General features: G+C 48.8%; 1 protein-coding gene across 1 annotated transcript in view; it reads left to right on the forward strand.

The window, feature by feature from the left end:
* Nucleotides 1-9,509: 9,509 nt before the first annotated feature.
* The window catches only part of LOC135002060 (lactase/phlorizin hydrolase-like), a gene marked incomplete at its 3' end in the record, with an annotated part of 74,759 nt that continues 60,789 nt past the window's right edge, over nt 9,510-23,479 (forward strand). The window contains exons 1-5 of the mRNA XM_063951634.1: nt 9,510-10,095; nt 16,938-17,008; nt 18,135-18,215; nt 19,256-19,361; nt 22,204-22,282. Coding sequence (XP_063807704.1) covers nt 9,510-10,095; nt 16,938-17,008; nt 18,135-18,215; nt 19,256-19,361; nt 22,204-22,282 — 923 coding nt within the window. The remainder of the gene's footprint in view (nt 10,096-16,937; nt 17,009-18,134; nt 18,216-19,255; nt 19,362-22,203; nt 22,283-23,479) is intronic.

Here is a 23,479-nt window from a genome sequence, read left to right on the forward strand (position 1 = left end):
ATGAGAGAGAGGGAGTGTGCATGAGAGAGAGGGGGAGCAAGCATGAGAGAGAGGGGGAGCGTGCATGAGAGAGAGGGTGCGTGCATGAGAGAGAAGGAGTGTGCATGAGAGAGAGGGAGAGTGTGCATGAGAGAGAGGGAGTGTGCATGAGAGAGAGGGTGCGTGCATGAGAGAGAGGGAGAGTGTGCATGAGAGAAAGGGGGAGCAAGCATGAGAGAGAGGGGGAGCGTGCATGAGAGAGAGGGTGCGTGCATGAGAGAGAAGGAGTGTGCATGAGAGAGAGGGAGAGTGTGCATGAGAGAGAGGGAGTGTGCATGAGAGAGAGGGTGCGTGCATGAGAGAGAGGGAGAGTGTGCATGAGAGAAAGGGGGAGCAAGCATGAGAGAGAGGGTGCGTGCATGAGAGAGAGGGGGAGCGTGCATGAGAGAGAGGGTGCGTGCATGAGAGAGAGGGAGAGTGTGCATGAGAGAGAGGGAGTGTGCATGAGAGAGAGGGAGTGTGCATGAGAGAGAGGGGGAGCGTGCATGAGAGAGAGGGAGAGTGTGCATGAGAGAGAGGGTGCGTGCATGAGAGAGAGGGTGCGTGCATGAGAGAGAAGGAGTGTGCATGAGAGAGAGGGAGAGTGTGCATGAGAGAGAGGGAGTGTGCATGAGAGAGAGGGAGAGTGTGCATGAGAGAGAGGGAGAGTGTGCATGAGAGAAAGGGGGAGCAAGCATGAGAGAGAGGGGGAGCGTGCATGAGAGAGAGGGTGCGTGCATGAGAGAGAAGGAGTGTGCATGAGAGAGAGGGAGAGTGTGCATGAGAGAGAGGGAGTGTGCATGAGAGAGAGGGTGCGTGCATGAGAGAGAGGGAGAGTGTGCATGAGAGAGAGGGAGCAAGCATGAGAGAGAGGGGGAGCGTGCATGAGAGAGAGGGTGCGTGCATGAGAGAGAAGGAGTGTGCATGAGAGAGAGGGAGAGTGTGCATGAGAGAGAGGGAGTGTGCATGAGAGAGAGGGTGCGTGCATGACAGTGAGGGGGAGTGTGCATGAGAGAGAGGGAGCATGCATGACAGTGAGGGGGAGTGTGCATGAGAGAGGGAGCATGCATGATAGAGAGAGGGAGCATGCATGATAGAGAGAGGGAGTGTGCATGAGAGAGAGGGAGAGTGTGCATGAGAGAGAGGGTGCGTGCATGAGAGAGAGGGAGAGTGTGCATGAGAGAGAGGGAGTGTGCATGAGAGAGAGGGGAGCAAGCATGAGAGAGAGGGGGAGCGTGCATGAGAGAGAGGGTGCGTGCATGAGAGAGAAGGAGTGTGCATGAGAGAGAGGGAGAGTGTGCATGAGAGAGAGGGTGCGTGCATGAGAGAGAAGGAGTGTGCATGAGAGAGAGGGAGCATGCATGACAGTGAGGGGGAGTGTGCATGAGAGAGGGAGCATGCATGATAGAGAGAGGGAGTGTGCATGAGAGAGGGAGAGTGTGCATGAGAGAGAGGGAGTGTGCATGAGAGAGAGGGGGAGCAAGCATGAGAGAGAGGGGGAGCGTGCATGAGAGAGAGGGTGCGTGCATGAGAGAGAAGGAGTGTGCATGAGTGAGAGGGAGCATGCATGACAGTGAGGGAGAGTGTGCATGAGAGAGAGGGTGCGTGCATGAGAGAGAGGGAGAGTGTGCATGAGAGAGAGAGGGCGTGCATGAGAGAGAGGGAGAGTGCATGAGAGAGAGGGGGAGCAAGCATGAGAGAGAGAGGGAGCGTGCATGAGAGAGATGGTGCGTGCATGAGAGAGAAGGAGTGTGCATGAGAGAGAGAGGGAGCGTGCATGAGAGAGAGAGGGGGAGCATGCATGAGAGAGAGGGAGCATGCATGAGAGAGAGGGAGCGTGCATGAGACAGAGGGAGCATGCATGAGAGAGAGGGAGCGTGCATGAGAGAGAGGGAGCATGCATGAGAGAGAGGGAGCATGCATGAGAGAGAGGGAGCGTGCATGAGAGAGAGGGGGAGCGTGCATGAGAGAGAGGGAGTGTGCATGAGAGAGAGGGGGAGCGTGCATGAGAGAGAGGGAGCATGCATGAGAGAGAGAGAGCGTGCATGAGAGAGAGGGAGCATGCATGAGAGAGAGGGAGTGTGCATGAGAGAGAGGGAGCATGCATGAGAGAGAGGGAGTGTGCATGAGAGAGAAGGAGCGTGCATGAGAGAGAGAGTGAGCGTGCATGAGAGAGAGGGGGAGCGTGCATGAGAGAGAGAGGGAGAGTGTGCATGAGAGAGAGGGAGCGTGCATGAGAGAGAGGGAGCGTGCATGAGAGAGAGGGAGTGTGCATGAGAGAGAAGGAGCGTGCATGAGAGAGAGAGTGAGTGTGCATGAGAGAGAGGGGGAGCGTGCATGAGAGAGAGAGGGGGAGCATGCATGAGAGAGAGAGGGGGAGCATGCATGAGAGAGAGGGAGCGTGCATGAGAGAGAGGGGGAGCGTGCATGAGAGAGAGAGGGGGAGCATGCATGAGAGAGAGAGGGGGAGCATGCATGAGAGAGAGGGAGCATGCATGAGAGAGAGGGAGTGTGCATGAGAGAGAAGGAGCGTGCATGAGAGAGAGAGTGAGCGTGCATGAGAGAGAGGGGGAGCGTGCATGAGAGAGAGAGGGAGAGTGTGCATGAGAGAGAGGGAGCGTGCATGAGAGAGAGGGAGCGTGCATGAGAGAGAGGGGGAGCGTGCATGAGAGAGAGAGGGGGAGCATGCATGAGAGAGAGAGGGGGAGCATGCATGAGAGAGAGGGAGCGTGCATGAGAGAGAGGGGGAGCGTGCATGAGAGAGAGAGGGGGAGCATGCATGAGAGAGAGAGGGGGAGCATGCATGAGAGAGAGGGAGCATGCATGAGAGAGAGGGAGTGTGCATGAGAGAGAAGGAGCGTGCATGAGAGAGAGAGTGAGCGTGCATGAGAGAGAGGGGGAGCGTGCATGAGAGAGAGAGGGAGAGTGTGCATGAGAGAGAGGGAGCGTGCATGAGAGAGAGGGAGCGTGCATGAGAGAGAGGGGGAGCGTGCATGAGAGAGAGAGGGGGAGCATGCATGAGAGAGAGAGGGGGAGCATGCATGAGAGAGAGGGAGCGTGCATGAGAGAGAGGGAGCGTGCATGAGAGAGAGGGAGTGTGCATGAGAGAGAAGGAGCGTGCATGAGAGAGAGAGTGAGTGTGCATGAGAGAGAGGGGGAGCGTGCATGAGAGAGAGAGGGAGCGTGCATGAGAGAGAGGGAGCGTGCATGAGAGAGAGGGAGCGTGCATGAGAGAGAGGGAGTGTGCATGAGAGAGAAGGAGCGTGCATGAGAGAGAGAGTGAGTGTGCATGAGAGAGAGGGGGAGCGTGCATGAGAGAGAGAGGGGGAGCATGCATGAGAGAGAGAGGGGGAGCATGCATGAGAGAGAGGGAGCATGCATGAGAGAGAGGGAGCATGCATGAGAGAGAGGGAGTGTGCATGAGAGAGAGAGGGGGAGCATGCATGAGAGAGAGGGAGCGTGCATGAGAGAGAGGGAGCATGCATGAGAGAGAGGGAGTGTGCATGAGAGAGAGGGAGCATGCATGAGAGAGAGGGAGTGTGCATGAGAGAGAAGGAGCGTGCATGAGAGAGAGAGAGTGAGCGTGCATGAGAGAGAGGGGGAGCGTGCATGAGAGAGAGAGGGGGAGCATGCATGAGAGAGAGAGGGGGAGCATGCATGAGAGAGAGGGAGCGTGCATGAGAGAGAGGGAGCGTGCATGAGAGAGAGGGAGCATGCATGAGAGAGAGGGAGTGTGCATGAGAGAGAAGGAGCGTGCATGAGAGAGAGGGGGAGCGTGCATGAGAGAGAGGGGGCGTGCATGAGAGAGAAGAAGCATGTATGAGAGAGAGGGAGCGTTCATGAGAAAGAGGGAGCGTGCATGAGAGAGAAGAAGCATGCATGAGAGAGAGGGAGCGTTCATGAGAGAGAATGAGCATGCATGAGAGAGAGAGGGAGCGTGCATGAGAGAGAGGGAGCGCGCATGAGAGAGAGGGAGCGTGCATGAGAGAGAGGGAGAGTGTGCATGAGAGAGAGGGTGCATGCATGAGAAAGAGGGAGCGTGCATGAGAGAGAAGAAGCATGCATGAGAGAGAGGGAGCGTTCATGAGAGAGAATGAGCATGCATGAGAGAGAGAGGGAGCGTGCATGAGAGAGAGGGAGCGCGCATGAGAGAGAGGGAGCGTGCATGAGAGAGAGGGAGAGTGTGCATGAGAGAGAGGGTGCATGCATGAGAGAGAGGGAGTGTGCATGAGAGAGAGGGAGTGTGCATGAGAGAGAGGGAGAGCGTGCATGAGAGAGAGGGTGCATGCATGAGAGAGAGGGAGTGTGCATGAGAGAGAGGGAGTGTGCATGAGAGAGAGTGAGAGCGTGCATGAGAGAGAGGGTGCGTGCATGAGAGAGAAGGAGCGTGCATGAGAGAGAGGGAGAGTGTGCATGAGAGAGAGGGTGCGTGCATGAGAGAGAGGGAGAGTGTGCATGAGAGAGAGAGGGCGTGCATGAGAGAGAGGGAGAGTGCATGAGAGAGAGGGGGAGCGTGCATGAGAGAGAAGGAGTGTGCATGAGAGAGAGGGAGTGTGCATGAGAGAGAGGGAGAGCGTGCATGAGAGAGAGGGTGCGTGCATGAGAGAGAAGGAGCGTGCATGAGAGAGAGGGAGAGTGTGCATGAGAGAGAGGGTGCGTGCATGAGAGAGAGGGAGAGTGTGCATGAGAGAGAGAGGGCGTGCATGAGAGAGAGGGAGAGTGCATGAGAGAGAGGGGGAGCAAGCATGAGAGGAGGGTTAGGGTTAGGCACTAGGAGGAGGGATAGGGTTAGGCACTAGGGGGAGGGTTAGGGTTAGGCACTAGGAGGAGGGATAGGGTTAGGCACTAGGAGGAGGGTTAGGGTTAGGCACTAGGAGGAGGGTTAGGGTTAGGCACTAGGAGGAGGGATAGGGTTAGGCACTAGGAGGAGGGATAGGTTTAGGCACTAGGAGGAGGGATAGGGTTAGGCACTAGGAGGAGGGATAGGGTTAGGCACTAGGAGGAGGGTTAGGGTTAGGCACTAGGAGGAGGGTTAGGGTTAGGCACTAGGAGGAGGGATAGGGTTAGGCACTAGGAGGAGGGATAGGGTTAGGCACTAGGAGGAGGGATAGGGTTAGGCACTAGGAGGAGGGTTAGGGTTAGGCACTAGGAGGAGGGATAGGGTTAGGCACTAGGAGGAGGGATAGGGTTAGGCACTAGGAGGAGGGTTAGGATTAGGCACTAGGAGGAGGGATAGGGTTAGGCACTAGGAGGAGGGATAGGGTTAGGCACTAGGAGGAGGGATAGGGTTAGGCACTAGGAGGTGGGTTAGGGTTAGGCACTAGGAGGAGGGTTAGGGTTAGGCACTAGGAGGAGGGATAGGGTTAGGCACTAGGAGGAGGGATAGGGTTAGGCACTAGGAGGAGGGATAGGGTTAGGCACTAGGAGGTGGGTTAGGGTTAGGCACTAGGAGGAGGGATAGGGTTAGGCACTAGGAGGAGGGATAGGGTTAGGCACTAGGAGGAGGGATAGGGTTAGGCACTAGGAGGTGGGTTAGGGTTAGGCACTAGGAGGAGGGTTAGGGTAAGGCACTAGGAGGAGGGATAGGGTTAGGCACTAGGAGGAGGGTTAGGGTTAGGCACTAGGAGGAGGGATAGGGTTAGGCACTAGGAGGAGGGATAGGGTTAGGCACTAGGAGGAGGGTTAGGGTTAGGCACTAGGAGGAGGGTTAGGGTTAGGCACTAGGAGGAGGGATAGGGTTAGGCACTAGGAGGTTGGTTAGGGTTAGGCACTAGGAGGAGGGATAGGGTTAGGCACTAGGAGGAGGGATAGGGTTAGGCACTAGGAGGAGGGTTAGGGTTAGGCACTAGGAGGAGGGTTAGGGTTAGGCACTAGGAGGAGGGATAGGGTTAGGCACTAGGAGGTGGGTTAGGGTTAGGCACTAGGAGGAGGGATAGGGTTAGGCACTAGGAGGAGGGTTAGGGTTAGGCACTAGGAGGAGGGATAGGGTTAGGCACTAGGAGGAGGGTTAGGGTTAGGCACTAGGAGGAGGGTTAGGGTTAGGCACTAGCGGGAGGGTTAGGGTTAGGCACTAGGAGGAGGGATAGTTTAGGCACTAGGAGGAGGGATAGGGTTAGGCAGTAGGAGGAGGGATAGGGTTAGGCACTAGGAGGAGGGTTAGGATTAGGCGCTAGGAGGAGGGTTGGGGTTAGGCACTAGGAGGAGGGTTAGGATTAGGCGCTAGGAGGAGGGTTGGGGTTAGGCACTAGGAGGAGGGTTAGGATTAGGCGCTAGGAGGAGGGTTGGGGTTAGGCAGTAGGAGGAGGGTTAGGGTTAGGCACTAGGAGGAGGGATAGTTTAGGCACTAGGAGGAGGGATAGGGTTAGGCAGTAGGGGGAGGGTTAGGCACTAGGAGGAGGGATAGGGTTAGGCAGTAGGGGGAGGGTTAGGCACTAGGAGGAGGGATAGGGTTAGGCACTAGGAGGAGGGTTAGGGTTAGGCACTAGGAGGAGGGTTAGGGTAAGGCACTAGGAGGAGGGATAGGGTTAGGCACTAGGAGGAGGGTTAGGGTAAGGCACTAGGAGGTGGGTTAGGGTTAGGCACTAGGAGGAGGGATAGGGTTAGGCACTAGGAGGAGGGTTAGGGTTAGGCACTAGCGGGAGGGTTAGGGTTAGGCACTAGGAGGAGGGATAGTTTAGGCACTAGGAGGAGGGATAGGGTTAGGCAGTAGGAGGAGGGATAGGGTTAGGCACTAGGAGGAGGGTTAGGATTAGGCGCTAGGAGGAGGGTTGGGGTTAGGCACTAGGAGGAGGGTTAGGATTAGGCGCTAGGAGGAGGGTTGGGGTTAGGCACTAGGAGGAGGGTTAGGGTTAGGCACTAGGAGGAGGGATAGTTTAGGCACTAGGAGGAGGGATAGGGTTAGGCAGTAGGAGGAGGGATAGGGTTAGGCAGTAGGGGGAGGGTTAGGCACTAGGAGGAGGGATAGGGTTAGGCACTAGGAGGAGGGATAGGGTTAGGCACTAGCGGGAGGGTTAGGGTTAGGCACTAGGAGGAGGGATAGTTTAGGCACTAGGAGGAGGGATAGGGTTAGGCAGTAGGAGGAGGGATAGGGTTAGGCACTAGGAGGAGGGTTAGGATTAGGCGCTAGGAGGAGGGTTGGGGTTAGGCACTAGGAGGAGGGTTAGGATTAGGCGCTAGGAGGAGGGTTGGGGTTAGGCACTAGGAGGAGGGTTAGGATTAGGCGCTAGGAGGAGGGTTGGGGTTAGGCAGTAGGAGGAGGGTTAGGGTTAGGCACTAGGAGGAGGGATAGTTTAGGCACTAGGAGGAGGGATAGGGTTAGGCAGTAGGGGGAGGGTTAGGCACTAGGAGGAGGGATAGGGTTAGGCAGTAGGGGGAGGGTTAGGCACTAGGAGGAGGGATAGGGTTAGGCACTAGGAGGAGGGTTAGGGTTAGGCACTAGGAGGAGGGTTAGGGTTAGGCACTAGGAGGAGGGATATGGTTAGGGTTAGGCACTAGGAGTAGGGATAGGGTTAGGGTTAGGCACTAGGAGGAGGGATATGGTTAGGGTTAGGGTTAGGCACTAGGAGGAGGGATATGGTTAGGGTTAGGGTTAGGGTTAGGGTACTCTCAGGGTGCCCAAACTTTTACAGACGCCATTTTTTGTTTCCTGTTCTTTTGATAGTGTAAATGATGGAAATAAAATCAAACTTTTTTTGACATGTTATAAGAATGTCTCATCTGTCATTTGATGCCTTTTGGAGATTTTTCCATCTTTCCTTGGCTTCTTTTTGCACATTAAAATTAATTTTTGCCCGGGGTGCTCAAACTTTCGATCCCCACTGTACATACCCACAGATGAGACTTTGCATTTTATACTGATGCATTGGTTGTTTATGATCATGTCACAATAAATGTTTTGCATATGACTGGTGTGCTGGCTACCCGTGCAGTATCCTGGACCCAAAGTGGGTCGTAGGGCATATACTATATGATTATATATATATATATATATATATATATATATCTCTTCGGTAGGTTTCACTCACTTATATCCAAAACATCAACTGCCTGGGGTGCACTCCAATACATTCCTTACGAAATCCATATCCATATAGTTCCAAAAAGGCAATCACCAGGGACTTAGTAGAAAAATCCAAAAGACAATATTTATTAACTCACATAGTGGAAGCCAACGTGGCGGTCAACGTTTCGGTCACAGAACGTGACCTTATATATATATATATATATATATATATATATATCTATCAAGGTTGTAGCCGGCACTCCAATGCTCAATGAGATAGTATTGCCTTGGTGCCTCCCATGGTCGCTGGCACGGCCGAATATGCAGAAAAAAGGATATAGGTGGCACTTACAGGACTCCAACGTTACAAAGTTATATGTAGGCGTCAAACACCATCTTTCATGGTCAACGTTTCAGTTTTATTCGTTCAAGGGTTAAAAGTTTAGGGACGAAGTTTTGAATAAATAAAAGTGAAACGTTGACCATGCAAGATGGTGTTTTACACCTACATATAACTTTGTAACGTTGGAGTCCTGTGAGTGCCACCTTATCACAGGATTATAAATATATATATATATATATATATATATATATAGATAGATAGAGAGAGAGAGAGAGAGAGAGAGAGAGAGAGAGAGAGATTTGGATATGCAGGCCGTCACCAGTAAATTCCAACAGGTATTTATTAATAACTCACAGAGACATAAAGTCGGTGTGTCGACGTTTCGGTCATCCCGTGACCTTCTTCAGGACATCATACAGGGACATCAGGAAGACAACTGTCCAGTTGAATGGTGATGCACTGGACAGTTGTCTTCCTGATGTCCCTGTATGATGTCCTGAAGAAGGTCACGGGATGACCGAAACGTCGACACACCGTCTTTATGTCTCTGTGAGTTATTAATAAATACCTGTTGGAATTTACTGGTGAGTGCCTGCATATCCAAATCTCTATATACTGGCCTATGGTCCTTTGTGGAGCACCCCATCGTTGATCTTATCAAGCCTGGAGTGTGGATTTTACCGTATTTATATATATATATATATGTGCAGCAAGCAGGCGGCACCCGGTATGAACACACACCGGTGCAGGTAAGTAATAATCAATCAATGTTTTGAAGTTTAATAACACTTCTTTGATTGATTGATTGATTGATTGATTACCTGCGCCAGTGTGTGTTCATACCGAGTGCCGCCTGCATACTGTATATGGATTGGAGTCCTGAAATGGTTCCTAAGAGTCGCACCGGACTAGGTATTCATTATTGGGAGTGCTGCTTCACTTGCCTAATATATATATATATATATATATATATATATATATATACACACATGTATAGAAACACACACACACACAGCTTGACCATGACGTATGTGACAGTAAATACTTTCCCAGCAGGTCCCTTATCTGTGTGGGAGATAACGCCAGTTTATGGCCCCTCTGAGGTATAAGTACACATCCAGTCAGTGTGTGTGGGATCTGCGGACAATGGGGCCAGCCTGGAGAGTGCTGCTCCTGGGTCTTCTCTCACCCCTGAGCCATGGGGTCTCCTGGGCAGCAGATAATGGCTTTATGGTGATTGCTGGGCCTTTACAGAGCAATGCAATGGGTCCTCCTAATGAGGTGAGGCCAGAGGACATGTCTGGGTGTCATGAGGAGGCTCTACGTGACATGGAAAACCTGATACCGGTTCTACAGAAGTATGGGGTCACCCACTACAAGGTACAACTAGACTGGAACTTTCTGTCCATTATGGACTGGGATGAGAGACAAGTGTTCTGCTATAGGACCCTTCTCCAGATCTTGGCCACAGCCAGTATTAGGCCCATCCTGGTCCTAGAAGGAAGAGGCCTCCAGAGACTCTCTACAATCAGGATCAGGACTGGAGAGGACCCAGCTGACTCCTTTGTGGAATACGCTGACTTTGCCTTCCGTTCATTTGGAGACCTGGTCCATACCTGGATTTCCTTCAGCGTTCATACAGATGGTGGGACAGATCCACAGTCCCTGCAGGCTCTGCTAGATGTGCATGAGAAGGTCTATGTTTTATACCACGAGACATACTCTACAGGAGGTGAGACTGTGCCACTGTGCGTGTTATTACTGTGCAATATACCCTTATACGATGTGCCATACAGGAGGTGAGACTGTGCCACTGTGCGTGTTATTACTGTGCAATATACCCTTATACGATGTGCCATACAGGAGGTGAGACTGTGCCACTGTGCGTGTTATTACTGTGCAATATACCCTTATACGATGTGCCATACAGGAGGTGAGACTGTGCCACTGTGCGTGTTATTACTGTGCAATATACCCTTATACGATGTGCCATACAGGAGGTGAGACTGTGCCACTGTGCGTGTTATTACTGTGCAATATACCCTTATACGATGTGCCATACAGGAGGTGAGACTGTGCCACTGTGCAATATACCCTTATACGATGTGCCATACAGGAGGTGAGACTGTGCCACTGTGCGTGTTATTACTGTGCAATATACCCTTATACGATGTGCCATACAGGAGGTGAGACTGTGCCACTGTGCGTGTTATTACTGTGCAATATACCCTTATACGATGTGCCATACAGGAGGTGAGACTGTGCCACTGTGCAATATACCCTTATACGATGTGCCATACAGGAGGTGAGACTGTGCCACTGTGCGTGTTATTACTGTGCAATATACCCTTATACGATGTGCCATACAGGAGGTGAGACTGTGCCACTGTGCAATATACCCTTATACGATGTGCCATACAGGAGGTGAGACTGTGCCACTGTGCGTGTTATTACTGTGCAATATACCCTTATACGATGTGCCATACAGGAGGTGAGACTGTGCCACTGTGCAATATACCCTTATACGATGTGCCATACAGGAGGTGAGACTGTGCCACTGTGCGTGTTATTACTGTGCAATATACCCTTATACGATGTGCCATACAGGAGGTGAGACTGTGCCACTGTGCGTGTTATTACTGTGCAATATACCCTTATACGATGTGCCATACAGGAGGTGAGACTGTGCCACTGTGCAATATACCCTTATACGATGTGCCATACAGGAGGTGAGACTGTGCCACTGTGCGTGTTATTACTGTGCAATATACCCTTATACGATGTGCCATACAGGAGGTGAGACTGTGCCACTGTGCAATATACCCTTATACGATGTGCCATACAGGAGGTGAGACTGTGCCACTGTGCGTGTTATTACTGTGCAATATACCCTTATACGATGTGCCATACAGGAGGTGAGTCTGTACCGCTGTGCAATATACCCTTATACGATGTGCCATACAGGAGGTGAGTCTGTACCGCTGTGCAATATACCCTTATACGATGTGCCATACAGGAGGTGAGTCTGTACCGCTGTGCAATATACCCTTATACGATGTGCCATACAGGAGGTGAGACTGTGCCACTGTGCGTGTTATTACTGTGCAATATACCCTTATACGATGTGCCATACAGGAGGTGAGACTGTGCCACTGTGCGTGTTATTACTGTGCAATATACCCTTATACGATATGCCATACAGGAGGTGAGACTGTGCCACTGTGCGTGTTATTACTGTGCAATATACCCTTATACGATGTGCCATACAGGAGGTGAGACTGTGCCACTGTGCGTGTTATTACTGTGCAATATACCCTTATACGATGTGCCATGCAGGAGGTGAGTCTGTACCGCTGTGCAATATACCCTTATACGATGTGCCATACAGGAGGTGAGACTGTGCCACTGTGCGTGTTATTACTGTACAATATACCCTTATACGATGTGCCATACAGGAGGGGAGACTGTGCCACTGTGCGTGTTATTACTGTGCAATATACCCTTATACGATGTGCCATACAGGAGGTGAGACTGTGCCACTGTGCGTGTTATTACTGTGCAATATACCCTTATACGATGTGCCATACAGGAGGTGAGACTGTGCCACTGTGCGTGTTATTACTGTGCAATATACCCTTATACGATGTGCCATACAGGAGGTGAGACTGTGCCACTGTGCGTGTTATTACTGTGCAATATACCCTTATACGATGTGCCATGCAGGAGGTGAGTCTGTACCGCTGTGCAATATACCCTTATACGATGTGCCATACAGGAGGTGAGACTGTGCCACTGTGCGTGTTATTACTGTGCAATATACCCTTATACGATGTGCCATACAGGAGGTGAGACTGTGCCACTGTGCGTGTTATTACTGTGCAATATACCCTTATACGATGTGCCATACAGGAGGTGAGACTGTGCCACTGTGCGTGTTATTACTGTGCAATATACCCTTATACGATGTGCCATGCAGGAGGTGAGTCTGTACCGCTGTGCAATATACCCTTATACGATGTGCCATACAGGAGGTGAGACTGTGCCACTGTGCGTGTTATTACTGTGCAATATACCCTTATACGATGTGCCATACAGGAGGTGAGACTGTGCCACTGTGCAATATACCCTTATACGATGTGCCATACAGGAGGTGAGACTGTGCCACTGTGCGTGTTATTACTGTGCAATATACCCTTATACGATGTGCCATACAGGAGGTGAGTCTGTACCGCTGTGCAATATACCCTTATACGATGTGCCATACAGGAGGTGAGTCTGTACCGCTGTGCAATATACCCTTATACGATGTGCCATACAGGAGGTGAGTCTGTACCGCTGTGCAATATACCCTTATACGATGTGCCATATAGGAGGTGAGACTGTGCCACTGTGCGTGTTATTACTGTGCAATATACCCTTATACGATGTGCCATACAGGAGGTGAGGCTGTGCCTCTGTGCAATATACCCTTATACGATATGCCATACAGGAGGTGAGACTGTGCCACTGTGCGTGTTATTACTGTGCAATATACCCTTATACGATATGCCATACAGGAGGTGAGACTGTGCCACTGTGCGTGTTATTACTGTGCAATATACCCTTATACGATGTGCCATACAGGAGGTGAGACTGTGCCACTGTGCGTGTTATTACTGTGCAATATACCCTTATACGATATGCCATACAGGAGGTGAGACTGTGCCACTGTGCGTGTTATTACTGTGCAATATACCCTTATACGATGTGCCATACAGGAGGTGAGACTGTGCCACTGTGCAATATACCCTTATACGATGTGCCATACAGGAGGTGAGACTGTGCCACTGTGCGTGTTATTACTGTGCAATATACCCTTATACGATGTGCCATACAGGAGGTGAGACTGTGCCACTGTGCGTGTTATTACTGTGCAATATACCCTTATACAATGTGCCATACAGGAGGTGAGTCTGTACCGCTGTGCAATATACCCTTATACGATGTGCCATACAGGAGGTGAGACTGTGCCACTGTGCGTGTTATTACTGTGCAATATACCCTTATACGATGTGCCATACAGGAGGTGAGTCTGTACCGCTGTGCAATATACCCTTATACAATGTGCCATACAGGAGGTCTTCCTGTCACCTGTCACCTTAGAGATTATTAGTGTGTTACTAATATCTCCATAATGTGCTGTACAGCGTCACCCTGACATTGGTATGTTATAACTAATAATAATCCCCGGGGCATGTTCTGCGTGGATTCCACCTGTAGCTGCATTCCTGCAATACAGGTAGATTGCTCTACTGTCTGCGTCAGTCATTTGCAAACTGCAGGTATGAAGTCACATTCTCCTAGGCTCCACATCACCAGGGGGGAGGGCAGTGGCGTAACTAGAAATTTTGCTCAACCAAGCCAAAAAAGTGTCCCCCTCCATTGCCATTTGAAGAGGAATGGCTCTCCAAAAAGGGGTGCGGTCTCACTGAAAGGGGTGTGGCCTCATTGCAAGGGGCGTGGCATTGCAGAAAAAAAGACTACCTTATACCTTAGTTTTGCAACCCACGCACCCAGACATCGGCTACCACAGGGCGGAAAAAACCTGATTCATGTCCCTTACATTATTTTGTTCCTCCTTATAATAATGCCCATTACACATTATACCAGACAGTGTAATGCCCCTTACATATTATGTAACACACCGTAATGCCCATTACACATTATGCCACACACCATAATGCCCCTTGTACATTATTACACACCATAATGCCCCTTGCACATTATGCCACACACCATAATGCCCCTTGTACATTATTACACACCATAATGCCCATTGCACATTATGCCACACACCATAATGCCCCTTGTACATTATTACACACCATAATGCCCCTTGCACATTATGCCACACACCATAATGCCCCTTGTACATTATTACACACCATAATGCCCCTTGCACATTATGCCACACACCGTAATGTCCCTTACACATTATGCCACACACCGTAATGCCCATTACACATTATGCCACACACCGTAATACCCTTACACATTATGCCACACACCATAATGCCCATTACACATTATGCCACACACCGTAATGTCCCTTACACATTATGCCTCACACCGTAATGCCCATAACACATTATGCCACACACTGTAATGCCCCTTACGCATTATGCCACACACTGTAATGCCCATTACACAATATGCCACACACCATAATGCCCCTTACACATTATGCCAGACACCGTAATGACCCTTACACATTATGCCTCACACCGTAATGCCCATAACACATTATGCCACAAACTGTAATGCCCCTTACTCATTATGCCTCACACCGTAATGCCCATAACACATTATGCCACACACTGTAATGCCCATTACTCATTATGCCAGACACTGTAATGCCCATTACACAATATGCCACACACCATAATGCCCCTTACACATTATGCCAGACACCGTAATGACCCTTACACATTATTCCAGACACTATAATGCCCCTTAAATATTATGCCACACACCATAATTCCCCTTACACATTATGCCACACACTATAATGCCCATTACACATTATGCCACACACTGTAATGCCCCTTACACATTATGCCAGACACCGTAATGCCCCTTACACATTATGCCAGACACCGTAATGCCCCATACATATTATGTAATACACTGTAATGCCCCTTACACATTATGCCCCACACTGCAATGCCTGTAATACAGTATACCACACACTGCAATGCCCCTGAGACATTATACCACACACCACAATACCTATTACACATTATGCCCCACTTTTAAATGGTCTGCTCATTTCCAGAGGTTTCATGCTCTGAATTCCATGTTTGTTGCCAGGGGTTTCATGCTCTGGGTGTCATGCTCATTTCCATATGGACCCTGATGATAAATAGGCCCCTTAGTGACTAGATACTGATGTAGAGTGTATGCATTTAGGGGTTTATTCATGAAGCAGTGAAAAGAGCGGAGAAGTTGCCCATGGCATCCAATCAGTGTTAAGCTAACACTTATAAAATACATACTATACAATTGTACGGAGCAGCTGATTGGTTGCCATGGACAAATTCTCCACTGACTCACTTCTCCACACATTTCCCTGCTTCATGAATAGACCCCTTTGCCCCAAGCACTCAGCAAGGGGCAATTATGGCCGACCTATACTGAACTGTGAATCAGCCCCAACGAGGGTTTTTTGAATTAAAATGATGGGTGGGGGGCAGGGGGTAGAGATGAAATGATACAAGCAATCACAGGAATTGACCACCGCGGCAGCAACTCAGCCTCTTGCATTGCCCAGACCAGTCACTCCCCTGCAATGGTACGTCGCCTCCCTATAAGCGCATCCCCCTCCTTCAATCAAAGTGTGATCGCACTTTTCTAGCCACGCGTGCGCAGAAGTCCAAAAATGGCTTGTTTCATTTTCAGACTTTTGCGTACCAACCTGGGTGAGGGCCTAAGACCCTAGTTAGAGAATAGGGAAATGAGGGGGGCGTGAGTCTGGACTGTCATGTATTGCTACGGATTTGATACATCTCAGCTGAAAGCTCCAGCTCACAAGTCCCAGTGTTGAAAAGAAGCCAGATGTGGGTTGATGTCATTTCCTGGCAGTGATGTCATCAATAATTCCAGCAGTCTAAAATCTGCCCAAGAACCTAACAAGATTGCTTATTTTACACTACTTCCTAAATTAACCAGCTGGTGTTTGCTCTTAGCAACAACTGAACCTCTTTACCACACATAAGCTTTTAAGCACTACGTTGCTGCACACTTTTAGTGTCAATGAGAAACAGTCACAATTAGCGCGGTGCAATACAGCGCCAGAGGGATATAGCAGCAGATACATTTCTAGCGGCAAAATAAAAAGCTCTGATATCACCACCAATCAGTCCATATTAACCGAGGTCTCAGGACTTCTCAGCGTCTGCTATACAGGTGACCTAGTGCAGAGGCCGCTGAGTGTATACATTATATACATGCCACGTGTATATAAAGTCCATGAGAACCCCCTGTCAGGAATGTGCAGAGTGGCATAGATTACAGATAAGGCTGAAGATAGGATGGCAGGGGCTGACCATACAATGTGTAGATTACAGATAAGGCTGTACATAGTCCGGCCATACAGTACTTTACATTTGGAGCTCAGAGAGATCAGATGGTTTATTGCACCCAGAGACGGAATTTATGGGCAGAGCAAAGTACGTATTACAGAGACGCCTCGTTAGGAGCTTCATGCAATTATATATGTCAGCAGCGGCTGAGCTCACTGGGGTGGCGGATTATACTGGGGGGACTGCAGTCTATAGATAATATCCGCCACTGTATGTCAGACATAGCAGGCAGTAGTGATGAGGAGAAGAATAATAATAATAATACTGTATATCGCTTATCATCCCCGCCTATTAGTGACCTGTATAAGCAGAGTTCACCTCCAGGCTATAAGATGATGTTTGAGCATGATCTATACATCTGCTGGCTGGGAGGACAGAGATCATACAATACTGTGAAGTAATAATTAGAATAATATATGATCGGAACCCACATTTTAGATTTTTGTTTTGTCAGGTGGGAAGATATCTATGGCCCTGGAGCCGGCCCTCTTGGAAACCTGTTTATTACTACGAGGACGTTTCCTGGTAAAGTGACTTGTGATGTTCCTGAATGGGCTGCACATTATACATTGCATTCTGTTTTATAATTCTCACCCGGGTACTGACCCAACTGCTCGTACCTTACCCAACACACAGGGGTATATGGGGGGGTTACGTAGGGCACCAGGGTGGAGGGTAGTGTTGGGCTGTAAAGACCCCAAGGGGGAGGGTATGGTGGGGCTGTACAGACACCAGGGTGGGGGTAGTGTTGGGCTGTACAGACACCAGTGTGGAGGGTAGGGAGGGGCTGTACAGACACCAGGGTGGAAGGTAGGGTGGAGCTGTACAGACACCAGGGTGGAAGGATAGGGTGGAGCTGTACATACACCAGGGTGGAGGGTAGGGTGGAGCTGTACAGACACCAGGGTGGAAGGTAGGGTGGGGCTGTACAGACACCAGGGTGGAAGGATAGGGTGGAGCTGTACAGACACCAGGGTGGAGGGTAGGGAGGAGCTGTACATACACCAGGGTGGAAGGTAGGGTGGGGCTGTACAGACACCAGGGTGGAAGGATAGGGTGGAGCTGTACAGACACCAGGGTGGAGGGTAGGGAGGAGCTGTACATACACCAGGGTGGAAGGTAGGGTGGAGCTGTACAGACACCAGGGTGGAGGGTAGGGAGGGGCTGTACAGACACCAGGGTGGAAGGATAGGGTGGAGCTGTACATACACCAGGGTGGAGGTTAGGGTGGGGCTGTACAGACACCAGGGTGGAAGTTAGGGTGGAGCTGTACAGGCACCAGGGTGGAGGGTAGGGTGGAGCTGTACAGACACCAGGGTGGAGGGTAGGGTGGGGCTGTACAGACACCAGGGTGGAGGGTATGTTTGGGCTGTGGGTGAGGAAACTGCAGCTATGATACAAGGGGTGGTGTGGATTAGAGGACATAGTGCGGTGTAATGTAAGACCAGCGTGTAGCTTCCCATCACATACATGAATCACACAGACATGTATCTGTATTGTACTTACTGTATATTTCCTATACACACGTTACATACATGGTACTGGCAGCTGTGGGTGTGCTCGGGCAGAGGGGCTGTGCCAGGGTACTGGTGTCATTCCTCCGTCACGCTGTATATGTAACACATTATACTGTATATCACTTCTATTGCAGGAAGCGGTAGATTTCCTGGCACTGAACATGGACTACAACTGCCAGAATGCCCAGCAGCCGCAGATGTGGAGGACACGTCAGGTAGATGGTGTAGACGTAGTGGCCACAGCTGAGGTGTGAGGAGAGACTGAGGGTTCCTCCCAGTGCATCAGGCTTAGCAGTAGGATTGGGGCCCCTGACCTTATTGCCCAATGCCCACAACCCTTCTCCAGATGTGGGGCCCTTATAGAATATATTTCAGGGCACTTTAGGGCTTGGTTGGACCCCTCAGTTGCTCTTTTTACAGTAAATCCCAAAGTATTTAAGCAAAGGGTTTTCTCAATTTACTGTGTGGACAGTCTGTGCAGTAGGCCTGGCCGGGTGCCCTTGCCCTGTTATAGTACAGACAGCTGCCCCCTATTATGTAGCATCACTGGCCGTATAATTAATTATCCGCAATGCCCTATAATGATCCAGGTAACATCAGTATTACTCAGAGTTCTCTAATTGGGCACTCAGACTGGTACTGATACCATGTATACATTATACTGATATAATGTAATCATTAATATACAGCTTTCTGATTATAGCTCAGCGTGGGTGTGTTTATAGCTCAGCGTGGGTGTGATTATAGCTCAGAGTGGGTGTGATTATAGCTCAGCGTGGGTGTGATTATAGCTCAGAGTGGGTGTGATTATAGTTTAGAGTGGGTGTGATTATATAACTCAGTGTGAATGGGGTTATAGCTCAGAGTGGGCGTGGTTATAGCTCAGCGTGGGTGCGGTTATAGGTCAGAGTGGGTGCGGTTATAGGTCAGAGTGGGTGTGGTTATAGCTCAGAGTGGGTGTGATCATAGGTCAGAGTGGGTGTGGTTATAGCTCAGCGTGGGTGCGGTTATAGGTCAGAGTGGGTGCGGTTATAGGTCAGAGTGGGTGTGGTTATAGCTCAGAGTGGGTGTGATCATAGGTCAGAGTGGGTGTGGTTATAGCTCAGCGTGGTCGTGGTTATAGCTCAGAGTGGGTGTGGTTATAGGTCAGTGTAGGTGTGGTTATCTGCACTAGGGGGATAATGTGGGCGGGGTTATTGCTAGAGACCGCATGAGTATGTAAGGTCCTGAATATGATCTGTGTTGGGTTATGTAGAGCCTGGAGAAGAGTTTGGAGACCCTGATATTCAGCCTCTCACTGACTGACTGCAATGTGCTCTCCGAGGACAGGAGACACCTGCTGGCGGGTAACCTAACTGCAGGTGAGAAGGTGCTGTACCCTATAATGTCTGTGTCCCCTGTACGTGTCTAATGTGTGTGTCTGTTCTGTGTCTGTCCATGTGTCCAACTATTCATTAGCATTATGAGTAACCGTTACTTATATGGCGCCAACATATTCCGTGGTGCTTTGCAATCGGGCACAAAGAATAAGTAGCCCATGCAGCAACTGATCACTCCCCGAAGGCATAGTGAGGGCCTGGGGCTAATGTCCCCAACCCCGCGTCTGGCCAGTCCCACAGGCCTCAGTAGGTCAGGGGTAGTTAGGCTCTAGCAGATACAGCCACAGGGAATTATCACACAGACCGGGTGGGGGGGGGGGGGGGGATATACTGTGCCTCGGCCATTGCGCCTCGGTGGGGATGAACCTGACATTTTACGCTGTAGTGAAATTAAAACCAAAATGCGTCAACTTTGTGTTGGTCACTAGCAGCGCCCGTCTCAGGCTGACACATGGCGAGACGTAGCTGTCCGTCTCGCTCTAAGACTGTAAGTGATCTTGTAACAATTCACTTTTGGAAGAAACATTTGTGATGATCCGCAACAAGATACCCCCTTGTTTGTGCCTGGATGACACAGTTACACACAAAATGAGCACATGAGGGGGGTTATTTCTTTAAAGAGAACCAAATACCTATGATTACTCGGGTAGATTCACCATAATACAGGGTTGGTGTTGCTCCCCAGAGTCAGAAAACCAAATATTCTAGAAAGAGAAAAGAAGACTCTATCTTGGGGGCACTCTTTGAAATATAAATAGGGCCAGCTATACCCTTAGGTATCATTAAAATATAACCTTTAATTGTATCTTTAAAATTAATAGGAATTTGAAAAGGAAAAATATATAAACACACACACAGGTTTATTCATATACACCTTGGGATCACTTGTCTATCACAAGGAGTTCAAAGAACACTGATTGCTCACTATGGAGCTTATTGGTTCAGAGAACACTGATTGCTCACCGAGGAGCTTGTTTTAATTATTTTTATTCAGATTTTTTTATAACCAATTATGATCTCTCACTGTTTAAACAACCATATCATGAATAGGTATTGATTTACCGAACGTCAGCTCCTATATTCTCAAACACATGTATAATTATAAAAATTCAAAATTTGCCCAAATGGTATATACACAGTGTTGAGAGATGCAGAATGCCCATCATATTTATATGGTATCTTATGCGCTCATTAGTAGCCCGACATAAATAGTTGGTATAGAGAGAAAAATGCCAGATAGTGCAGTGAAGTGAGCAAGCCTACGGGTGAAAACGCGTTTTGGCACGGCTGGAATCAGCATGGCAATGTCGCCTTGTGAAAGTTAGAATCACTGGTCCTACAACCAACATACGCTGCTCCGTCCAGAAGTCCTGCTGCCTTTAGAACGGTAATCTTCCTATTTTCAGCTAGCTCTCATCCACGGATTGTGGTGCAGCGTCCTTGCTCTGTCCTATGATATCAAGGCGCTGCAACCGCTCTAACGTGGAAAGCAGCACAGCTACTAATCTTTTTTCCGGCCAGTAATACCCGAAGCGCTGCTGTTTTCATATTTGCCGTCCGCTGCACCGGTCCTAGTGACCAGAGTACATGACGAAAAGAGATCTCAGCAGCTGGACTGGGTTTGCGGTCATAAAAACTTTTCATTCTAGCTGGGTTTGCTGCTACTTTTTAGCCCAACACATATTGTTCAGTGACCTATGGTCAAATGTTAGAGAAAATAATGAATTATGTTAAGTGAGCCTAACAATATTAGTATACCGATAAAGTATACCTGAAAATAAAATTAGGGAAAGTACTTTGCTAATAGCCTGTGTGGAGAACGGCTTTTTTGATAAATGCATTTCTATGTGAGAATGTGCACGGCACTGGTTTAACATTGAACCACTCCCTATCATCTCCCTGCAATTACCTGAAAATTAAACAGGCAGGAATTGTACTCAATTTCGGTTAACACTCATCCCTGGATTGCGGTGCAGTGTCCTGCAATGTCCTAGGATATCGAGACATTCCATCCGCTCTAACAGGGAAAGCAGTACGGCCACTTATCCTCTTTCTGGTCAGAAATTTCAAGGTCGCTGCCCTCTCATCCACCGGCCGCTGAGCTAACAAAAACCTTGAGCTCATGACGGTGAGACAGTAGAAGCAATGTACCATGGCATACTGATCATCTTTTTTACTCTTTCCTTTTTTCTCTCTATACCAACTATTTATGTCGGGCTACTAATGAGCGCATAAGATACTATATAAATATGATGGGCATTCTGCATCTCTCAACACTGTGTATATACCATTTGGGCAAATTTTGAATTTTTATAATTATACATGTGTTTGAGAATATAGGAGCTGACGTTCGGTAAATCAATACCTATTCATGATATGGTTGTTTAAACAGTGAGAGATCATAATTGGTTATAAAAAAATCTGAATAAAAATAATTAAAACAAGCTCCTCGGTGAGCAATCAGTGTTCTCTGAACCAATAAGCTCCATAGTGAACAATCAGTGTTCTTTGAACTCCTTGTGATAGACAAGTGATCCCAAGGTGTATATGAATAAACCTGTGTGTGTGTTTATATATTTTTCCTTTTCAAATTCCTATTAATTTTAAAGATACAATTAAAGGTTATATTTTAATGATACCTAAGGGTATAGCTGGCCCTATTTATATTTCAAAGAGTGCCCCCAAGATAGAGTCTTCTTTTCTCTTTCTAGAACAATTCACTTTTTCCTGACTATTCCCAACGTCTATGTAACGCGACGTCTGTATACACCCTGTACGGGCGTCCTCTACCTGCCCCACCTTCTCTGTGTTTATCATTTCACAGGGTTTGCCGCCACGTTTGCCGCATTCTCCGGATATGACCTCAGCTATTTCTTACCTGCATCTCCTGGAGGAAGAGGAAGGTACCGTATGTCCCATTGTCATTATTAATATTAAAATTGTATTTTCACAAAAGTCATTCAAGAGTGAGAACCGAGGGGAAGAAAATGTTACTGTTATGATTGGGAGTAGATGCCTGGGCAGCAGTCTGGATATGAGATGGATATAGTAGTTTGGCCAGATACGTGGAACAACTGTAATGACTGTGTTACTAAGGCAACCAGGCAGTACAAGGTGGCACTCACGTGATTACACTTGCCCAACAGTCTTTTAGCCTCCTGCAATGCTAGACTTCACCTTTGGCAGCCGCCTTTCCAGGGTGAATTAGGTCCACCTCATATTCGGATGCCCCCAGGATTTATGGATGGACAAGGCGACTATAGGCGTCTGGGCAAGAGTAAAACACAAGTGCAGAGAGATGCTCACTGAATGCTACCTTAATTAAGCTGACCAATTCACAAGCTAGGAAAAGTAACAGAATCTAAGTGAGTGCAACACTGCACAGGATGGTATTAGCAAATGAGCATAAATGTATGTAAATGCAACAATGCATTAGATGGTATTAGCAACTAGACATAGACTGTATATCAATGCAACAATGCACAAGATAATATTAGCAAATAAACACAAACTGTATGTGAATGCAACAATGCATAGGGTGGTATAAGCAAATAAGTACAAGCACTGAATAACTTAGCAGTGAATTCCTTAGGGAACTAGGCAGAGCAAGGCAAGGTACAGGTAACAAGATTACTTAGCTGCATGAGTCCCCTATATTCTAGGCAAGGCAGGACAAAGCAAGGCAAGGCAAGTTAATGAACTCAGGATTCTAGCAGGACAGGGTATACAGGATTCAAACTGGACTGATTATCACAAGTAATGTAATAGCACCAACTGCACAAGTTCAAGATACAACCATAGGACAGGGAATGGACACAGGAACAAGAAGCTATCACTGGTGTCAGGTGAAGGGCAAGCTGGGTAATAAAGGGAACAGGTCCCAATCAGGATGGCTGGAAAAGAGCAAGCCTCCTGAACACTGATTAACTGCAGCTGGGACACAAGACACAAGGTCATGGCCTAATTATCTGATAGGTGAAACTGCACAGACCATACATACAGGAGACAGGCTGCAGTTACACAGAACACAGACAGGAATGAGCCACAGCGGTGGCTCATGACAGTTGCACTCTGTGCTGTCCCCTGTACTGTAGCTTGGT

This window comes from Pseudophryne corroboree, unplaced genomic scaffold, assembly GCF_028390025.1.
Source record: "Pseudophryne corroboree isolate aPseCor3 unplaced genomic scaffold, aPseCor3.hap2 scaffold_1711, whole genome shotgun sequence".
In the NCBI taxonomy this organism is placed as follows: domain Eukaryota; kingdom Metazoa; phylum Chordata; class Amphibia; order Anura; family Myobatrachidae; genus Pseudophryne; species Pseudophryne corroboree.